At 32.2% G+C, this 20461-nt stretch overlaps 4 protein-coding genes across 4 annotated transcripts in view; 2 read left to right on the top strand and 2 right to left on the bottom strand.

Moving 5' to 3' along the window:
- Positions 1-149: 149 nt before the first annotated feature.
- On the bottom strand, positions 150-8499 carry LOTGIDRAFT_156592 (hypothetical protein; the record flags this gene model as incomplete). Its single annotated transcript, XM_009047222.1, has 18 exons — positions 150-262; positions 706-761; positions 966-1042; positions 1237-1288; positions 1600-1679; positions 2192-2328; positions 2855-2982; positions 3305-3402; positions 3800-3895; positions 4269-4358; positions 4688-4827; positions 5206-5272; positions 5588-5666; positions 5901-5997; positions 6442-6607; positions 7090-7203; positions 7822-8025; positions 8461-8499. Coding segments are annotated over 18 exons (1833 nt in total), but the record flags the coding sequence as incomplete, so codon positions are not given.
- A 181-nt stretch (positions 8500-8680) lies between these two features.
- Positions 8681-11141, top strand: LOTGIDRAFT_230263 (hypothetical protein). The gene is made up of 5 exons (XM_009047221.1): positions 8681-8719; positions 8990-9145; positions 9723-9871; positions 10190-10362; positions 10941-11141. The coding sequence occupies exons 1-5, from the start codon at positions 8715-8717 to the stop codon at positions 11109-11111; spliced, it is 654 nt and encodes a 217-aa protein (XP_009045469.1). The 5' UTR covers positions 8681-8714; the 3' UTR covers positions 11112-11141.
- Positions 11142-12206: 1065 nt separating this feature from the next.
- On the bottom strand, positions 12207-16892 carry LOTGIDRAFT_203408 (hypothetical protein). The gene is made up of 6 exons (XM_009047220.1): positions 16842-16892; positions 14778-14902; positions 14233-14367; positions 13905-13957; positions 13320-13492; positions 12207-12757 (listed from the first exon to the last, which is right to left on the bottom strand). Exons 2-6 carry the CDS (start codon positions 14843-14845, stop codon positions 12653-12655), a joined length of 534 nt encoding a protein of 177 aa, XP_009045468.1. The 5' UTR covers positions 14846-14902; positions 16842-16892; the 3' UTR covers positions 12207-12652.
- A 224-nt stretch (positions 16893-17116) lies between these two features.
- Positions 17117-20461, top strand: part of LOTGIDRAFT_230260 (hypothetical protein) — a gene marked incomplete at its 3' end in the record, with an annotated part of 29581 nt that continues 26236 nt past the window's right edge. Inside the window, exon 1 of the mRNA XM_009047219.1 lies at positions 17117-17462. Coding sequence (XP_009045467.1) covers positions 17161-17462 — 302 coding nt within the window. The 5' untranslated portion in view covers positions 17117-17160. The remainder of the gene's footprint in view (positions 17463-20461) is intronic.

Below are 20461 nucleotides of genomic sequence, written 5' to 3'. Positions count from 1 at the left end.
CAATTATTAAAATAAATTTTGTATCTAGCTTTTCTATCAGTTTTTGTGAAATTATCCCTTTTTTGGGGTAAGAAAAATATGCAATCATACAGTAGGTCTGTGATAAAACAGCCAGTAAAGAAAACTAGTAGAGTAGTGACACTACTTACCTTACAAGTACATCTATCTATTTCTCTCTGTTTTCTCTCAGCTTCTTCCTTCTCTTCCTGTCGTCTCAATTCTTCTTGTAAAGAGGATGGGAATTCTTCTGGTGACAGAAAAGCTGAAATGTCCAGTTCATTTGTCATTAATGAGGAGTCCTGTAGCAGAGTTAGTTAAGCAACTTAACAGTATGTCATTTGCAAGGTTGTGGTGGTAGGTTCTAATCTTGATCAGCCTGTGCAAGTCTGGTAAATAAGTCATATTTCCTCATTATTCCAGTCAACCCAGTCTTAAATGAGTAAATAATAATGACCAATGAGAAGAAGTTTTGACAAGAAACAGCTGGTAGAAAGTTGCTATACTTAAAAAAAAAAAAAAAGGCTGTTTCTTTCTTACTGTTCTCTTTTTTTTGTAGGTAAATCCATTTTTTTACTTGAAAAGGAGCTCAAAACAGCATTGATCACCAATAGGTGGACATTGTATTGATAAAAATACATTTTTAAATTTGTATTTATTCTAAACACTTCCCTCAGCAAATTTGCTAAAATATATCTGAAATACTACCTGAATTTCTTTTTTTGTCTCTTTGTCTATACATCAACATATACGCATTGGTAGAACTAAAATATACAATAGGTTTACTTGTTAATTTTCTGCAATGTTACACCTTGTTGCTATAGAAAGCCTTTAAAGTCCTAAGATAATGGATTGAACTTAGCTACTTTTTTCCATTTTTTTTAACATTAAGACTGGGATATTGTTAACATGGTAAGTTTTTTACAGTTGGATTAAATACTTTATGTCATACACAATATAAATCTTACCTAGCATAAGCTGAAGAATAGAAACCTCTGGTAGCACTAGAACCACCATATACTTTACGTATATCATCATAGGTTATCTATAAATATCAATAGATAATCTGAATAAATTATGAACAGTATGAGTATGTCGCATAATGGCTTTGCTAGTAAGTCTTCTTTTTGTTGTAAAAGGGAAAAAACCCAATTGCTTTACCAAAGAGATTAAGAAAAGCACAGAAGATAATAGCAGTATGCCAAGACACAAAATGGAGATATAAAATATCATAATCACCCTTGTAACTTGTTGGTCATTAAAACTATACCATTGACCATCTTCAAATGATCTGAAAAGAGAAATAAGAAACATCTTTATTTATCTTGATTAAGTTTTCTTTCTACTTGTCCACTCCTTCTGAGACGATGAAAGTTAACCATCATGTCACATGCTCTTACATAAAAATTTTGACAGGAGAGCCCCACCAATTTTCATCTATTATTGGCAAGTAATTGAATGTTGAGATTAAACAAGCTGATTCATGAACAGGAGACTGGTAAGACCATATGGTAAACTCAAAGATTTTTGTCATACAAAAAATCTTGGAGACAAGTAAACAGATGCAACAAAGAGATTTGAAAATAACTGAACGATACTTACTTGATATAGGCATAATAATGTCCACCAGCAGCACTACCAGAATGGATCATAATAGAGAACAAATCATATATATACGGCCCCTGAAATATAACACAAACATAGATTCAATAATCTATTCAGCTCAGCACATAACACCTAAAAACCAAAGGGAGGGGCTTTAACTTAATTGAAGGGACAGATGCGTCATTTTGGGGTGTTGATTTTAGTCTTGAATATATGTATTCTTGAAACAGTCTTAGCGCTAGGACATCCTAGAATCAATGCTAAAAGATAAAAACCTAGGACATCCTAGAATCAATGCTAAAAGATAAGAACCTAGGACATCCTAGAATCAATGCTAAAAGATAAAAACCTAGGACATCCTAGAATCAATGCTAAAAGATAAAAACCTAGGACATCCTAGAATCAATGCTAAAAGATAAGAACCTAGGACATCCTAGAATCAATGCTAAAAGATAAGAACCTAGGACATCCTAGCGCTAAGATCGTTTCGAGCATACGTGCCCTTGTCTTTATCCTTTTCATGCGCTTCATAATAAACTATATTCAAGATTATTCAAGATGAATTATGAATGAAAAAATCTCTTCTGACCTTTTTCTTAGTAATCTGTAGTATATTTTTACCATTACTGTGATCATTAGTAGTACCATCACTACCTACACTGGAAGAATCACTACTAGATGATGTACCAGATAGACTATTCTCTATTTCTATACCTTCATCAATACCTATCATTAGATATATAAATATAATATATAATACTGGTTCAGTTAATATAAATCTATGGCCACAAATCTCTGAGAAAAACAGGGTGAAAATACCTGGGGCTTTGCTCAGGCTTTATGTTATTATCTTATACGTAAAAATCTTATACGTTAACACATGTTCTCTGTTGCAACACCAGCCAATATAATGCCACAGTTGTATAATAAAACAACATTATTACTTCAATCTTTCTCTACAAGTCCTATGTATGGGTAGAGACAGGGTGGTTTTATCAACAGGACCATTAACTAATACTAATACTTATTTCTTTCGCTTTTCTCTTGAACCCCTGTGTATGGGGAGGGGAAACGTGGATGTATGAAGTAAGGGAGGGTAGGGAAGTTTTACCTTCATCACTACTATCTACAGGTCCATTAGCTAATACCTCTCCCTCATCATTAACATTGACATTATTACTTTCACTTTTCTCTTAAACGTCTGTGTATGGGGAGAGGTACAAGGGTAAGTGGGGGGGTTGACAAGTTTTACCTTCATCACTACTATCTACAGGTCCATTAGCTGCAGCTTCACCTTCATGTTTATCATTATTACTTTCACCTTTCTCTTCCAAATCATCAATAAACTGATTTATATCTAACAACTCAGGGAACGTCATTCTGGAATATAACAAATATTTTCTTACTATCTTACACTTAAAAATAGTAATATCATTATGAACTGAGTGGATCCTCGAATGAGAAGAATGGAATATCACGTTTCCAAACTGTATAAATGCTTTACTGGGAATGCACAATACTATAATTGTTGCACAAAAGGTTCATTGTGTTCTGTCTCAATCTAGAGCAATATTTTCCATTTTGCTGATTGGAGCTATCAAATGCCACACAATAGCATTGCTCTTAAAGGCAATTTGGCATTTTTATATAATAAAATCGGAATCCTTTATCAACAGAAAATTCAAAGTAATTTATTGTTTACCTATTATTAAGTTTAATACGATGCATTGTAGAATAATCAAAATCAAATCTCTTTAACTGCATGGTTAACAGATAGGGAAACGTAATAAACTTTAAACCCTGGAATAAATAAAGAGACATTGAAATAAAACCATGTGCATCTATCTAGGCTCCTAATGAAAGGTTTAAAAGCAGAAGTTTTACCAGTAAAAATATAGGATATCTAGCAATCTGTAGCTCATTAAGGATGCTTTTATCGCCCCTACACTAACAGTAAGGGAAAGTGGTTCATAAATCTTAAGTTACTGTCTCGACCCAAGGCAAAGTCGAACAAAGATTAGCAAGCAGGCACTAAAAATGATAACAATATTTATGAAGGATAACAACTTAAGGTCCCACAGATCCTGTCTCCCCGCTAAACCTCTAGGAATTGATCTTTCCAAATTATTTGTGCCCATTAATTCTTAGAGGATATTTGATACATTATGTTCATTCAATAAGAAACAGCATCTCTTACCTTGTGAGCATTGCACTTCTTATTACATTTTTCACAGAAATACTGATTAGAACCTTCTAATGTTTCAGGTTGAACAAAGGCATTCATAGCTTCTTCCTGTAAATAGACCATTTTCTTTTTACACTAATAATTAACTTCGAAACATCAAAGTATAAATATATCATTTTCAAATAATAACTACATCAAACTATACTGTAAATACTTATAGTTTAAATACTTAAATACTTACAAGCTTCTAAACTTCACATGCCCTTATATCAATCATATTATACTGGATTCAATAAATGGAAGATACAAGGGGTTACAGAATATGGAAAATGAATATTGATTCATTCTGATCTTTGAAATAATAATTACTGATAGAATATGAGTCTTTATGGTTCTATTTGTGTGGATCATATAGTTATCATACAGTATGGTTATTAATTACTTAATGATTTATTATAAATAAAGTACTAAACTGACTTACCACACTGCCATAAGCTTTATTTGAGCCGAAAGGTTGAACAACTAGTGGTATATCTAAATAAGCATCTGTTCTAGCACTTTCATAACCACACTACAAAATAGATACAAAATTAACAATTCAATTTAACGTGATGATTTTTGATACAATTTTTGACACGAAAATGTCATTAACATTAAGGCATGAAAGAGATTTTAAACAATATAAGTATGGTATACTTCCCAATAATTATCCAAATATTGAACTCAGAACTCATTATTTGTATCCACAAATAAAAGATATTTCCTCTTGTTCAGCCACTAAATTTTTCCAGAATTTATTTCCTAATTCTGAATCTCTCAAAATATGTGAGCAGGCACTCTGATATACCATACTTAAAATTCATTTGTCTTGCAAAATACACTATGATATATAATACTTACCTCTAAACATTTAACATAGTCTTTTAATTTGCCCTGATACAGTTGATTGATCAGATTGGCTTGTTTCGTTTTCTTCCATTTCTGTTCTAAAGCATCAAACATAACTCTACATAGTTCCTGTACATCATGCTGCTGCCAAACTACACAAAATACAGAATATAACATAACTATAGCTAAATAGTATCAAAACATCAAGTGTCCATACAAAGGTGCCAACATCTTTTAGATAAACAATTTATCATAATGGAAGCGATTAAGAAATATGGTTTAAATTTCAAAATCCATGTGAAGAAGAAATGAGCAAAATAATAATATTGGGAAATTCTCTAGATTACTTAGCCATTGAAAATTTTACACCAATGCCCTTTACTTTAGTGGAAGAATTCAGCTATCTTGAATTCACTGAATATGGAATCAGAAGTTGTTATATATGAGGATTCAAACCCACTACACCAAATTGCATAGCACAGGTAATACAGCTTTTTATATTCTCCAATCTAAAGTAATATGTTACATACCTTCACTACTGTCCCAACCAAAACTTTTCGTTAAATCTAAAGTTTCCACTGATCTTTTCTTAGAAGTCTGAAATTATAATACAGCAATAAAAAATTTCAATCGTTTAAACATATAACCATCCAACTATCCAAATAAGTCAAACAATACTGTCCTGTCTCTGTGAAATTAAAATTTTTCAAAATCCATCAAATACATGATAGCTGTATCAATGGTAATACTGGTTCCTTATTTTTACTTAATTCAGTAAATAAAGATAGAGAGGGGCAGCAAGGCTACAATGGATTGTAATGAGGTGTTTTTTAAGTGGTTTGAAGACACTTGAGAACATCGATTTGCACAATTCTAATTTCAGCCAGACATCTATAAAAGACCACTACTAACCTGTAACTGGAGGAACAATCTCTGTAAATGATATGGAATATTTTTAACTGAATCTTCCTCATTTCCATCATATTCCCACCTGTAAATATTATCATTACATATAGGCACTGCAGACAATAATCTTCAAGAGAATACTGAAGTTGGCAATGCCTTTTATCTAGATACATACTTATATTGAAATATAAGGGCCCTGTTTCAATAAAAATCTCGCAATATACTTTGTATTCCCTAATGTCACCTTTTCATTCTTATCGTGGATTTATTGAGGAAAGGGGCCAAGCATCAGAACTAAATATTTAAAGATTTTACTAACCTGTATAAAGCGTTTCTAAATTCTGGAGTCATATACAATGTTTGTAATAAACTGTTGAGATAGCATGTCATAGCCTGATTAACTAACCCTGTATAACCTACAATACAAATTATATATCACATGAATATCATATAGTTCTATGTTGTAAATTTCTTATTAATTCTAATCAATCTTATTTGGGTAGTGGAGCCAGAAAATGTCTTTGCTTTCTTATCTTTTTTTCAATTTAATACTGTTAAGATATCTTAACGAACACATCATGAATTATCCTTTATCAAGTTTTACGACCTTCTTTTCTGCACCATGTGGGCTAATGAAGACTGAAATGGCATATTAACAGCACAAATTATAGATGAACAAGGATGACAATTTAATAGATAGATATCCAGAATAATTATTACTTTCTATGGTTCTCAGACTGTCATCAGGTATATAATTAATAGAAACACACTCAAATTTTGAAAGTAATTAATATATTTTAGATATCTATCCATAAAATTGTCTTAGTCAATGAATAATTTACCAAGTAAAGAAATCATACCTGTATCTGATTTCATAACAGCCTGAGAATAAGAACACGAATTAAAGTCTGTAGAAGAAGAAGACCCTAGTCCTAGAGAGGAATCACAAGTAGCAGAATAGCTGGGTGGTAATGTTGAACTCTGATAGCCTGAGGCCTCTCCCAGAGACGAATCAGGACTTGTTGGCTGAAAATATACAAAGATTCATAAACAACAATTAATAGGGATATATATGTACTGATCTAACCATTAGCTTTTCCAGGTGATAGATTTGAGACTTGATTTCAGCTATCATCACTACTTTTCAGAGTGAAATACTACATCAAGTTTCACAGCAGACAGAGAAAATCATATCCAACAATCAGCTTAAATAGATAGATTGATCTATATATTTGCTCTTTCAGGTGATAAGAGTTTGATTCCAGTACTCCTTCCTACTTTTCGTGAAAAACGCATTGCTTATCCAGTCTCTAAACTATTATTTTAACTAATTATGATAAGTTATACCTTGAAGTTATCCATAATAAATAACTGCACATAAGATTGTTATTATTCGCATGGATACACTGACTTCCCCCCTTAAACATGATAATGTCCAAAAACCTTATTATGAAAAGACAACAATATTATTGGTTTCGGGGTACAAGTAAGTAACATCATATTGTTACCTCAATTTTCTTAGGAGAAACTCCTTCTTTCTCCAGGACGTAAAAATCTTGTCTTTTAGCATCTAAATTACAAACCATAGAAATTGGCTGATTTTCCATCACATCAAATCTTAACTGAAATGGACAAAATATGAACACTCAAGCAAATTATGAAGAAAAAAACAAAATGGTTCCTAATTCAAATAAAAGACCCCACACTAAATATTCAAATGAGTCTATTATCATAAAAAAAAACCCCAGAAACATAGACCTTTCTAATCAAGATTGTTAATAAAACACTAAATATCCTAAATTCATATCAGAAACAGGCTTAAAGATGGGTTTTCTTATTTTCTAGTGTCAAATTAAGCAAACTATTTGATTAATTGGTGTTTCTAATTAATTAGCATGTATTCTTTATCATATCATTATTTTCTTATATTGCATATAATTCAAGTTTTTGACCTTTTTTGATCGGTAACTCATTGGAATTCTGCTGGTAATTCTCTTCTAATTTAGCTAATTATGAATTAATTATGGACATGTTAGACAATCTGGTATTTTTCCAAGTCATTAGAACATCTCTACTTTCTATTTATATAAGTATTAGCATTTTGATTTTCATAAATGAAAATGAGGGAACCCATCTTTAATAAATTAGACTGGAAATAACGGCTTCGTGAGAAATATAATTTCATATAGACATTAGCTTCTGTTACCAAATTTTGTCTCAAAATGGATAGAGTAGCTTACTTCTTCCATTTTGTCTCCATTGTGACGTTCATATGTAACAGAAACAGTTGAAGGTTCGAATCCTGTTATTTTGGATATTTCAGCAGCAGCTTCACTGACACCCATACAAACTGGTAACGTCACTGTATGCCTGGTAGTGGCTTGATTGTTCACCATATTCCGGATAATACATGTTACTTTTGGTTCATCAGCAGATCCTCCTTTCTGAAAAAAATAATGAATAATGTAATGAATGTTATAAAAACATTTCGGATTCTATAGGTCCAAACTCAGACTAAAAGCTATTTCGAGCCAGCCCCCCGCTCCTGCGTAGCTTTAAACATAAATCTTATTGGGAAAGATTTTTTTTTTTCAGCTAAACATAATTTTCTACCCAACCAACAAGTGTGACTGTTGGTTGTAGTTTTGGTTTCACAAATACAATTAGTTATTTGCCATTGAAAACAGAAGACCATATATTTGCCATTACCAGTGTATCCATTTTGAAACCTTTTAAGTTTCTTCAATGTACAAATTAGGTTAAAATCATGTGAATGGGATTATGATTGCAAGTGAATGAAGAAAAATGTTGGAGCAGATGAGAGAGAGAGTGTTTGTTTTGATTTCACAACACTGTAAAATGATCATTTTTTGTCTAACCTCAGCACAGACAACCTGTGTATTCAAGTCAGTCACCATATTTGCCAATTTTCTGTTATCTAAATTGGGTTTGTATCTCATTAATCATTTACCAAAACCATTTTTAATTCACTTTTGGTTTGTTTTGGCTGAGAAACGACACAGTTCCCGCAGTATGGCTACTTTTCTTATTCTCGTAATATCTCGCGCATGACATGTGACGTCAGAGATAGCCTTCCTCCTTCCGGTCTTTTAGTTGCGTGTCAGCCAGCAAGATGAGGTGAACATCTGAGTCCTCTATAAATCCAATGCAATCCTGACTATTTTACGTGCCTTCTCCCTTCAAATTTTGATCAATAATCTCACAGACTGTCCGATTCTTCACTGAATTAATCCTTTGGTGTATAACGAGTCGGATATTACATATTTCATTTAGATTTTCATTTACTCCACGTTGATAATATTAATATGTTCAATGGCTGAATATCTTTGAAATGCATATCAACTAATCTGGGCCCATTTCTATATGAAAATATATTTCTGTTTACAGTAAGATCAACAGAGATAATCTGAGAGAATCCATCAACAACATCTTTGAATTTTCCACCAAGACCAAAAAGAGAAAGTTCACTGAATCCATTGAATTGCAGATTGGTTTGAAGAATTATGATCCACAGAAGGACAAGCGTTTCTCTGGAACCATTCAGTACGACCAGGACATTTTCTCTTTTTCACCCTGAGATAATTCTTCTTGCAAGTTAAAAATTATTTGTAAGCCTTGCACTAATACCTCACCATATTTAGTTGCAATGCTATCTAACAAGATAAGTGGTGTTGGAAAGAACCAAGGCAAGAAGATTGACAGAAATTTGGGTTTCTTGCAAGAAGAATATTTCCTACAGGGTAGTCAACTTTGTTGGCGGGACCTTATCCTAGGGTCTTAAAATAATTAGGTAGGGCATTAACTTGATTAATGCCTGCCCAATTTGTGTCCTGGGTCTTCACCCAGCTGCGGTATTGGTAACTATAAATAACTTTACTATGGTTTATTTTATTTAGCACACAGTTTTAGCATGCGTAAATTTTGCAGGAAAGTGAGTCACAAGATTAACAGTAAATTTGATGGTCATCATTTTCAGACTGTAATTACATAATTGTCTGTTATATAAATCTTAAGACCAGACAACAGCTTACATTGTCCTCAGAATTTGAAACAATGGCATAGAAATCTGTATGAGCTTTTGGTTAGTGCAGGAGGATAAGATTTTTTTTTAATGTTTTAGGTTACGTCATATACCAAAACCTAAGATGAAGGTTTGCATTCTTGGTGATCAGATTCATTGTGATCAAGCCAAGGCCAATGAAATGCCTTGCATGGATGCTGATATGCTAAAAAAATTAAACAAGGACAAGAAGCTTGTTAAGAAATTAGGTATGTCAAAGATAGAATTAATCTTGTTTGGCATTGGTAGTGTCGGAGAATTTTCTGTATCTAACTGGTAGTTCGGCTAGAATCAGAAATGATTGCTTTTTCAAGAATAACAGACTTTAACACTAAAACAGTCCATACTAAAAGAGTCTCTTATAAAACCTTATACAAGATTAGAACCTGCTGTTGCCCTTATCTCGACTTTGAGTTTGGCAATAACTAAATTTCCTATCTTTCAGTTTCCTTAACTCAGTTTATCTTTTGTTTACATGAGGTTTTAAAGATGCAGAAAACTAAACATTATTTTTTTTATAATTTCAGCCAAGAGATACGATGCTTTCCTGGCCTCTGAGACTCTGATTAAACAGATTCCCAGATTATTGGGACCAGGTTTAAACAAGGCTGGTAAATTCCCTACCCCAATCTCCCATAATCAATCCCTTGTCAGCAAGGTACAACAAGTAAAGGGAACCATCAAATTTCAAATGAAAAAGGTAAAATATATTTCCAACTATTTGCTCATTAGGATTAAAACTGTCACTTTTCATTTTCTATCGAATGCTTTTGTGATGAAGGCTCCATGCATTAATGGGTGTAAAAGGCCAAATTTTGAGCAACATAGAGAAATATTTTTGATAATGAATCCAAATTTGTAATATGTATTGACCAATGATGTAAAACATAGTTGCATGTATTACCTGAAGATACTATGTTGATATGATTAAAATTCTGAGGTCAGTTCCTAGTCTGTATCCATCCGTTGATGTTTTCTGAAAAGGCTGATTATCTTCATGATGAGATATCCTTTCGCTCACTGAGGATGGATGTGAGGCATTCTCGAAAATTAAAAAAAAAAATCGAGGGTTTGAAAAGACTAATTTTATCAGATGCTCTAACTTATTTGATAGGCTAGTCTTTAAATTTCTTGCGTTTAGTTTTCGAGAATAAGGCCACTAGACTACTTATGAAACCTTTTTGATAATTACACCTAATTATTTATTCATCCGTGGGAATACACAGCAGCTCAATGGGTACTTAGAATGACTTGACATTTATTTTGAACATTTTTCAGGTCTTGTGTTTGTCTGTCTGTATTGGACACATCAACATGAGCCAAGAAGAAGTTTACACCAATGTCAATTTGGCCATTAACTTTTTGGTTTCCCTTTTGAAGAAGAATTGGCAGAACGTGAGAACTCTACACATCAAAAGTTCCATGGGACCTGTCCAGAGAATTTATTAAATCTTTAATAAAGATGGCATGAATTCAAATGTGTTATTTTTACTTCCAATCATTCACAAGCTTTGTGAACCCATGTCCACAAACTCTTACTGTACATCTTGAACAAATACCTACACATCTATTCAGAGATTTCATTGGATTGTACACCAATTTGGAGCCCTGTACAGGACTTGGAACATAATTCCATAGTATAGTATTTTTGTCCCACTAATTTGACTGGAGGGTGTGGGGTCTCGTGTATGTTGGCAATGTTCTGGGATTCCTGTCTTGGCCTATTTAATGGTATTTGATTATCCAAGGTGTTGAATGAAGACTTACTCTGCATGTACCACCTCCACCTATTCTGGAAAAGTTCTTGTATGATTCTTGCGTACCAAAAACGCTGTTTGTTACTGTGATACATTTGATCATGTCTAAAGATCAATACCCACAAACCGCATTTGATGAGCTTGCGATGATCATTACCAAATTAGATGCCCTTGTAATCATTACCTATATACAGCATTTGATGCACGTGATATAATCAATACCTATATACAGCAATTGATGCACATGATATAATCATTACATATATACAGCATTTGATGCACGTTCACTGATCATTACCAAATTTGATGCCCTTGTAATGATCAATACCTATATACAGCATTTGATGCCCATGTAATTCTCAATACCTATATACAGCATTTGATGCCCATGTAATTCTCAATACCTTTATACAGCATTTGATTAATGAGCAATGATTACCAATATACAGCATTTGATTCATATCCAATGATCATTACCAATATATAGAATTTGATGCATATTCAGTAATCATTAACAATATACAGTATTTGATGCATTTGCAATGATCATTATTGATATACAGTATTTGATGCAAATTCAGTGATCATTATCGATATACAGTATTTGATGCAAATTCAGTGATCATTATCTAAATAAAGCAATTGAAGCATGGCAATGATCATTACCAATACACAGTATTTTGTGCATGAACTTGTGTACAAATTATTCAATATTTAAAATAATGAAGTGAATCTAGTTTTATGTCCTACTTTTCTGGACCATGTGGGCTAATGAAGATAGGTATTAAATAATAAATAACACAACCAATTTATATTATTTTGTCATAAATATAGTACAAAATTATATTAGTACAAAATAATATTCTTCATTTCCTAACTGAACAACCCTGAATGCATATTCCATTCAAATCCCATCCCATTATTATGCTATATTCACAGACACAGAAAGTCAGTATCTAAAGGAATTGTCTGTGATTTGACAATTTTGTCACAATAACAAGAAGGTGTACATCCTGAACAATAGAGAAATTCTACAATCTGCGACTATACGAAGATAGGCAAGATGCGAAGTTTCGTATGGAAGGTGTATTTATATATCGTACGCAAGGGAAGATTTGGTTAACATATTGATGATAAATTATTATTGATAGACCAAGTTCCATATCCTTTATTTTCCGTGATCAAACTAAATAATATTGTCTCCAATATTACCACACTCCACAAGAAAGGGTATTAATTATTTAAAACTGATAAACCAGGCTGATATTGATAAGATGGTGGTGTGAAATTGTCTTCTGGTATACCAGCTAATACATCACCAGTCATTGCAGCTGTAACCTGAAAAAATGTGTTGAAATCTTGTCAAAAATCCAACTGGCTAGATTTAGGTTATCAAACAGTATAGGCAAGAACCAAGAATCATACAGGAATTTGTGTTAATGTTTCACACAGGCTTTTCATCTGTATTTGTGTTTGGAACTCAACTTGATGCCATGGTTTGACTTGTACAAAAGGTGCTTTTTTGAATCCCTTTTTTTTTGCTTCAAATCACTGCCTGAGCTTGTGTCACAGGATGGATGGTTTGGCCTATGCCTTTTGATCAAACATTAGTGTGCAAGGGTGATCTTGTTTCACAGAATACAGCGATGTGATTAGGTTGTAAGCCAGTGCCCTCGACAGACTCACTGTAACCATTACATCTTATTTTTTACCGACATCCTGTCGAGGACACTGATTTCCTGTGTTTGCTAACATACACCTGAGCTAGACGCTGCATTGATACAAGAAAGGTGGCTATTGCAGTCAAGTTTATAATAGCTTGACATTGTGAAGATGGGTGCTATATATCTCTCAATTTATACTGGAATATCTTTGACAAATTTACAACCTTCAGCCTTACCATATTATGATCTTGAAATGTGGTTTGTGTCTTGATGATATAGGCAGAGCCTGGACGTGAGAAATGAACTCGTTCTGAAGGTGACTGTGTTATAGTAGAATCATATTGTGAAACTTTCTTTACAATATCCAACTTAATCAATTCAGATTTTGGAGTTCTCTTGCATCCTGAAACTATTGTAAAAGAAGCACTTTCAAGAAAAGTTAATATCATTTTTTAAGATATGAATATAACAAATATCATTGCTTGCAGTTGTATGGACTATATTTGTGGACATCCAAGGACAATCATCTTCACAATATCAAGCTATTAAGAGCTCTGTCTGATCTGAGACACTTTTCTTTGTGAAAGTGACTAATGATTGATGACAATCAGTTAATGGAGTTGACATTGAGAAAGATGTGGGACCATTTACACAAGCAGTCCATTCTCTTTACAGGCACTTTAGTGGAAAAGAAACACAATATCATACTAGTGTAATTCCAATAATTAACTTATATATCTTATATCATAACTTATTCTATCCTCAAAATGAAATGAACTACTCCGTATATTTGGAATTGTCCTGAATAATTGTAAATATACCTTCAAAGAATGACCATACTGAGTCCAAGGCTGAAGCAAAATCTACAGGTGTTCTGAAATGATAACAACATATTATATTATTAATTGAGAGCAATTATTTAAATGATGCTGGGAGACCTCATGTTTGACCCTGTACCAAATACAGACAGTTCATCATTAGAAACAGGGTTGATAACATAGATTTGGACCTGAGTGTGATAACATCTAAGAAACTGAACCCTGTAACATATAGAATTTGTCTAATTGAAAGGAGTTATCTCATGCAATTAATGTTCCTACTATAAAATTTCATGAGAACAGCTGGTTTGTAGTTTGATCAGTGACGTACCTTCCCAGTTTATCTTTGATATATAAATCAGGTCCATGTTTCATTAAATACATGATCACCTTGCCATGACCTTGAAAAGCTGCACAGTGTAATGGTGTCCAATTATTACCAGTATTACATTTATTGATTTCTGCTCTGTAGAAACAAAATAAATCTGAAGACTAATGGGAGATAACTCTTTCATTTTTGTTACATAATGAAATGCAGTTTTTAAGTCCTACTTTTCTTTGACAGATTTCAAATCGAAGCGGAAAAATAATATTGCTGTGTATAATTGAGAAAGTTCATTCTGAAGACTAATGGGAGATAACTCTTTCAATTCTAAGCTCTCTTCAAAGAGCACTGTTGTTGATATCAAATGATATGTACAATGTACAATATGAATAATTAGAAGATCAATAGATAAGACATTTTCTAAATGTGTAATTTTCACTTTTTTTCTTTACTGCACCTTTCATAGTACTACAAGTACCGAAAATACTGAGAGACTCTACCTTTATTGGGCTGATGAAGACTATAATATACAAATTTATATTGATAATTACCCAATATCTAATAAATATTCCACTATATCAGCATAGCCCCAGAAAGCTGCAATACTTAAAGGTGTCATGCCATCATTAGATCTTTGATTTATATCTTCACCTTGTTTTACTAGATATTTTACACCCTGAATAACATTCAAAATCAAAACATTTCACATTTAAAATTCATACATAATACATACATTGAGTATATTACAATTAAGTTTAATTACAGGCATTTAAGGAGGAGGATGAATTATCACTTAAAGGGGTTGTAAAGAGGTTTCTAGCGTGTTTTTTTTTTTTATGTAAATTGAGCCATTTTTGGTTTCCATTTACATCATTCCATTTTTCTGCTTAGAACTGCAAAAACCTACGTCATAAAACACAGAGTTTGCATGAAATTGTATGAACCTCAGACATTCATTGCAAATTAATACTATCAGTGTCCAGATACACATACAAATTTTACAAAACCTCCTTACAATACTGTTTAATATTTTTCAAAGCTAAAGACACAAATCTTACAGATCCCATAAAATAACAGCTAGAAGTTTTTAAGGATTACTAAGCTTTGAGAATTTATCATTGTCAATTCCCACAAAATTTACTTATAAAATACCTTTCAAAGCAATATAATTTATCTGCTATATTCAACTAACTTGGCAAATGTTCAATCAATATAATATTTCCTAAATAAGATATATTAATTTTAATCTAATGCCATTGTTCCTGTCTTTAATCTTATTGTTATAGTCTTTAATTTTATCAATACATAAAAGTTAATGCCATTGTTGTGGTCTTTAATTCAGAAAAATTCTCTTTTTAAACAGTCAATGTCCTTCATGCACTGAAGAGAGTTTAAAATAAGATTTGTAAGGATTTTTCTTTCTTCCAGTACAATTTTACATTCCAAAAGGCATAATTATGAACTTCCTTATTAGTGACAGTTGGCAAAAAGCCACTTTAAAGGGACAGTTGCACAATTTTGGGGGATTGATTTGAGTCTTGTAGGAATGAAAATAGTCTTCAGAATTACTAAAAATGTATGAAAATCGCAGAATTCCTTCAAAAATATCTCAAACTAGGAATTTCTTTTCCTATTTCTATAGATGTATTTTCTGAATATGGCAGTGTATGAAGAAAAGACAACTAATTACTGATTAGTTTACTGGAATAATTCACGTTTCTCAGACCTAGGTATGATTTACTTTCGGAAACGCTGCATCTGTCCCTTTAATTGTTGTATAGTTCATAATTATTGGCCTTGTGAACTTCTTTTTAGTGGCAGTTGGCAAAGAGCCACTTTAAATATTGCTTATGAAAGTATACTGGAAGGGTGGACATACATTAATAGTAGACACCCCAAGAAACTTAAAATGATACGAAAGAAGTTTTCTTGAAATTTTATGTGTATCAGGGACACTGATAGCATCAATTTGCACCATTCCAATTTTCAATGAGACGTCTGTGGTTTCTCAAATTCTACTAAAAACTAAGTGTTCTATGACGCACTAATCACAAAGGGACTTATGAAACAAGCATATTTTGCGATAAGTGACATCATCAAACACTTTTGGAAGTGCAGGAACCACAGACCTCTGACTGAAAATTGGTATGGTGCAAATTGATGATACCAGTGTTAAACCCTCTTAACAACTATAAATTGGATATAAGAGATTCAGTCATCTATATAAAGCTCCATTTCAGCCATCCATAGCAAAAGATACTTTAATTCTAAAAGTACATGTATACTAAATTCAAAAGTGTTTGTTGGATATAGTTATAGTTATTTGCACTTGCTCAACACCATAATGAATGGATCTTTTTTTAAACTTTTTTATTTCATTTTTTTACTGATAAATATATATACCCTTATCTTGATATAGGCCTATAGTTCAATATCCATGGATAGCCCACCCCTTCACATTGCTAAACCAATGATAGCACACTATAGGTAAATGAGTAGCATTCAACAACTAGCCAATTTGATATGGTATTGAATGGTGAACATGGCTAATTTTGTTGTTGGCCCTTTAGGCTACAATCTTATATGGAAATAAATTTAAACAGGTTTGAAATTACCGACAAATCTCCATTTGCACAAGCTGAAGCTATACTGTGTTTACTGGGGGCGGCCATTTTTAGGTTGACAGGTCATGTGACAATGATTGACGGTTGATCCTCTTAGTCTCTGACACCCAGTCTTCGTCTGTTTGTTTGTAGAAACAGTGGGGCTGGATAATAGAGTCTGTACCCCGTGAGTTATGAATGAAGAAGTTGACATGTTCTATGATGGAGTGTTTATATATTTTAACTGGAAGTAAACTCAACTTTATTACGACTCCTGGTTGATAACAGTTCATTATTGGAATGACAGTTCATATGCGACTGAACACTCGTTATGGAAGTGAACAACAATATTGCAAAATCGCCGAATTTGAACAAAAAACATGAAAAGAGTTCAGTTATCAAGTGGGGAAGTGTTACATTGTATACATTACCAGTCATATTGGGTATATTATGCTATATCAACTCAATGAATGGAGATTTTGTACATGATGATATTTTTGCTATAAAAAATAATCCTGATGTAACAGGGAAATCCCCTATTTCAGAATTGTGGAAAAATGATTTTTGGGGAAAATTTATTCAGGACAGAACCAGTCATAAATCATACAGACCTATTACTACTCTTTCATTCAGGTAAATCTCTTAATTTTTCTTTTACTTTTAGCTGATATTGGGTTAAGAATTTGAGAAAAGTTCATAATTTTAGAACTTTTCTTGGAAAGCTTATTGTTGACAGGAAAAGTTTTACTTTGAATTGATAAAAAAAAGATTTGAAAACTTGAAAGTAAGTACAGACTTTCAGGTGATTGTGGAACATTCAAATGACAAATGGTTTTGGAAATTTAAAGAATATTACGAATGTTATTATAGTCTCAATACTGTAATTCTTCAGAATCTTGTTTTTTTAAACAAGTTCATTTAGTTGTAGAGAAACAACAGGTGTTCTTGAAGAGTTGGCACTTACTTATTTGTCTCAATGCCGTAATTCTACGGAATCCCTGTTAATTTAACATCATTCAGTTGTAGACAGTTGAATGAATTCAACCTGTTAGAGTGAACATTGAATTTAAATTTTCAAACTTAGTCATCAATAGAATATATTCATCAGTGGACTTACCTGGTGTCAAATTATAAATGTTTTTTCAATAAATATTTAGTTTTATGGATTTATTAGATTCTGTTGCGTAGTTACGAAATTTTGTTAATTCGTAGTGATAAGGGTGGCTGGGTAATGGGTAAAGCTGAGAAAAGACAATGTTCGGTGACCAATGCGATGTACAATGCAGGATTATCAATATGGTAGAAAAAAGTGAACACACAAGGTACCAGTCTGGACAAGGTACACCACACTGTACGTCTTTTCACACCTTTACTATCAGAAGGCACTAGCATAGGTTTACACACAGTGTTCCTTTAAAGACTCTTGCAGTAGCTTTAAAACGCTTAGCATAATCTGGATACAGTAATTCTTATACTTATACTCCAGTATCAAGTCTTCTGAAGAATTTTCCAAGCATGTTTGTGGGTAAATTTGGAAAAATATTTCTATAAAATTGATAAAATTGTAAACAATTTATAAACCCATATATTATTATCAATAATAACTTAAGTCTAATGGTCTTACTGTCAAAAAAAAAAACACATTATTTTTAATGACAAATATTCTATTCTTTATCTTCATTGAATAAATTATACAACTCACTGACTCACAACTAAAGAGTTAGTTAAACTTGATAGAAATAAACTATCAAAGAAATCTCCCTTTTTATAGACTCAAATATTGATATCTGCATAAAAATGAGTCTTACATGCTCTATATACAACCTGCTTCTCATTAATTCAAATTCAAAATTGCATTATTACAAATTGTATAGGTAACATCTAGATAATTGAAATTGGGAGTCACTGAATAATGCTCAACTAATTGTTGCCACAGAATTCAAAATCACTGTTCTTTTTGAGCCCCCTCCCCTCTTCTCTTATCTTTGAATTTTAAAGAGATATACTGATATTTGCTTTACAATTTGATAAAGCATGATTTCACCTATCAATGTCCCTTTCAAATTAGATCCAACTTCTACAATTGCTTCGTACATTTTTTGCTCAAATGTAGGAGTCCCAGGCATTAGGCATCCTGGGTACATAACAGTAAATTTTATCTGCTGGTAAAACATATCTTTAGATAACTACAATAATGATGATACAGATGACTATATAAGAATTTTATTCTTCTATCTAGCCCTGGTCACCCAGAGCTGGTGTTCTCTTTGATATATATAATATATCAGGGTAATAATGATAAAGATATTAAAGCTGTTGATTAAATATCAATATTATTATACCTGATATATAGAAATATTAAAACAGACCCTGAAACATGTTACTCAGAGATTCACTGGATATAGCTGAAGCCTGAATAAGGTCTTTTCCCTTTGATATAGATATGAGGGTAATAATAATAAGGTGTTGATTAAATATCAATATTATTATATGTGATATATAGAAATATTAAAACAGAACCTGAAACATGTTACTCAGAGATTCACTGGATATAGCTGAAGCATGAATAAGGTCTTTTCCCTTTGATATGGATATGATATATCAGGGTAATAATGATAAGGTGTTGATTAAATATCAATATTATTATACCTAATATATAGAAATATTAAAACAGACCCTGAAACATGTTACTCAGAGATTCACTGGATATAGCTGAAGCCTGAATAATGTCTTTTACCTTTGATATTGATATAGATATATTAGGGTATAAAGATATTAAAGGTATTGATTAAATATCAATATTATTATATGTGATATGATATGATTATTTGTTTACTGTATAATGAAAGTAATAGTTAGATTGTGATTATGAATATATTATCTTCAAATTGACCATCTTGATAATATGGCTTTAAATAACAATTTTATCACTACTTTGAGCTTTATTGTACACAATGTTTCAACACTTTACATTGTCATCATCAGTTTGTATGGTAAATTACTCCTGAGTTTTATTGTACACAACATTTCAACAATTTACATTGTCATCAAGAAAAATACAACCATATTATTGTGTTATTTAATATGATCACTGCCCCTAAATGTTGCTTAAGAATTATTGAGCATGTTCAATGTACAAATTTGTAAGCAGCAAGACAGAATCTACACTTCTCATCATCAGCTATATTTCGTACTGGAAAATTGAGCCTTATCAATTATTTCAAATTCCAATACCTACATTTCACCAGCTTGAATTTTAAGGGTGTTTTTTAGTTGGAAATATTCAGCTAAGTCGACTGTAAGTGGGGGAGATATAAGATAACTATATCTATTCAGATAGTTTTTTTAAAAATTGCTTGATGAAAACAACCGTGTATGAAAGATTGAAGTCATGTGCTTGTCTCATATAATATGACACCTGTATACACTTTATTTATCTCCCCCATGGATGCATATTTACAATAAATACAATATCCATTGTCATGTAGGTATAGAAAAGTTAAAGGGGTTTTTCTAACATATTAATGTGTATGGGAGACCCGGATAGCATTGTTCTTGCAATTCAACTCAATCTAACTCACATGTAGTTATATATCAATAGCAACTTTGCGATTATAGTGACCATAGATGAA

This window comes from Lottia gigantea (assembly GCF_000327385.1).
Source record: "Lottia gigantea unplaced genomic scaffold LOTGIsca_11, whole genome shotgun sequence".
Taxonomy (NCBI): domain Eukaryota; kingdom Metazoa; phylum Mollusca; class Gastropoda; family Lottiidae; genus Lottia; species Lottia gigantea.
This window is presented reverse-complemented; position numbering and strand designations above follow the sequence as displayed.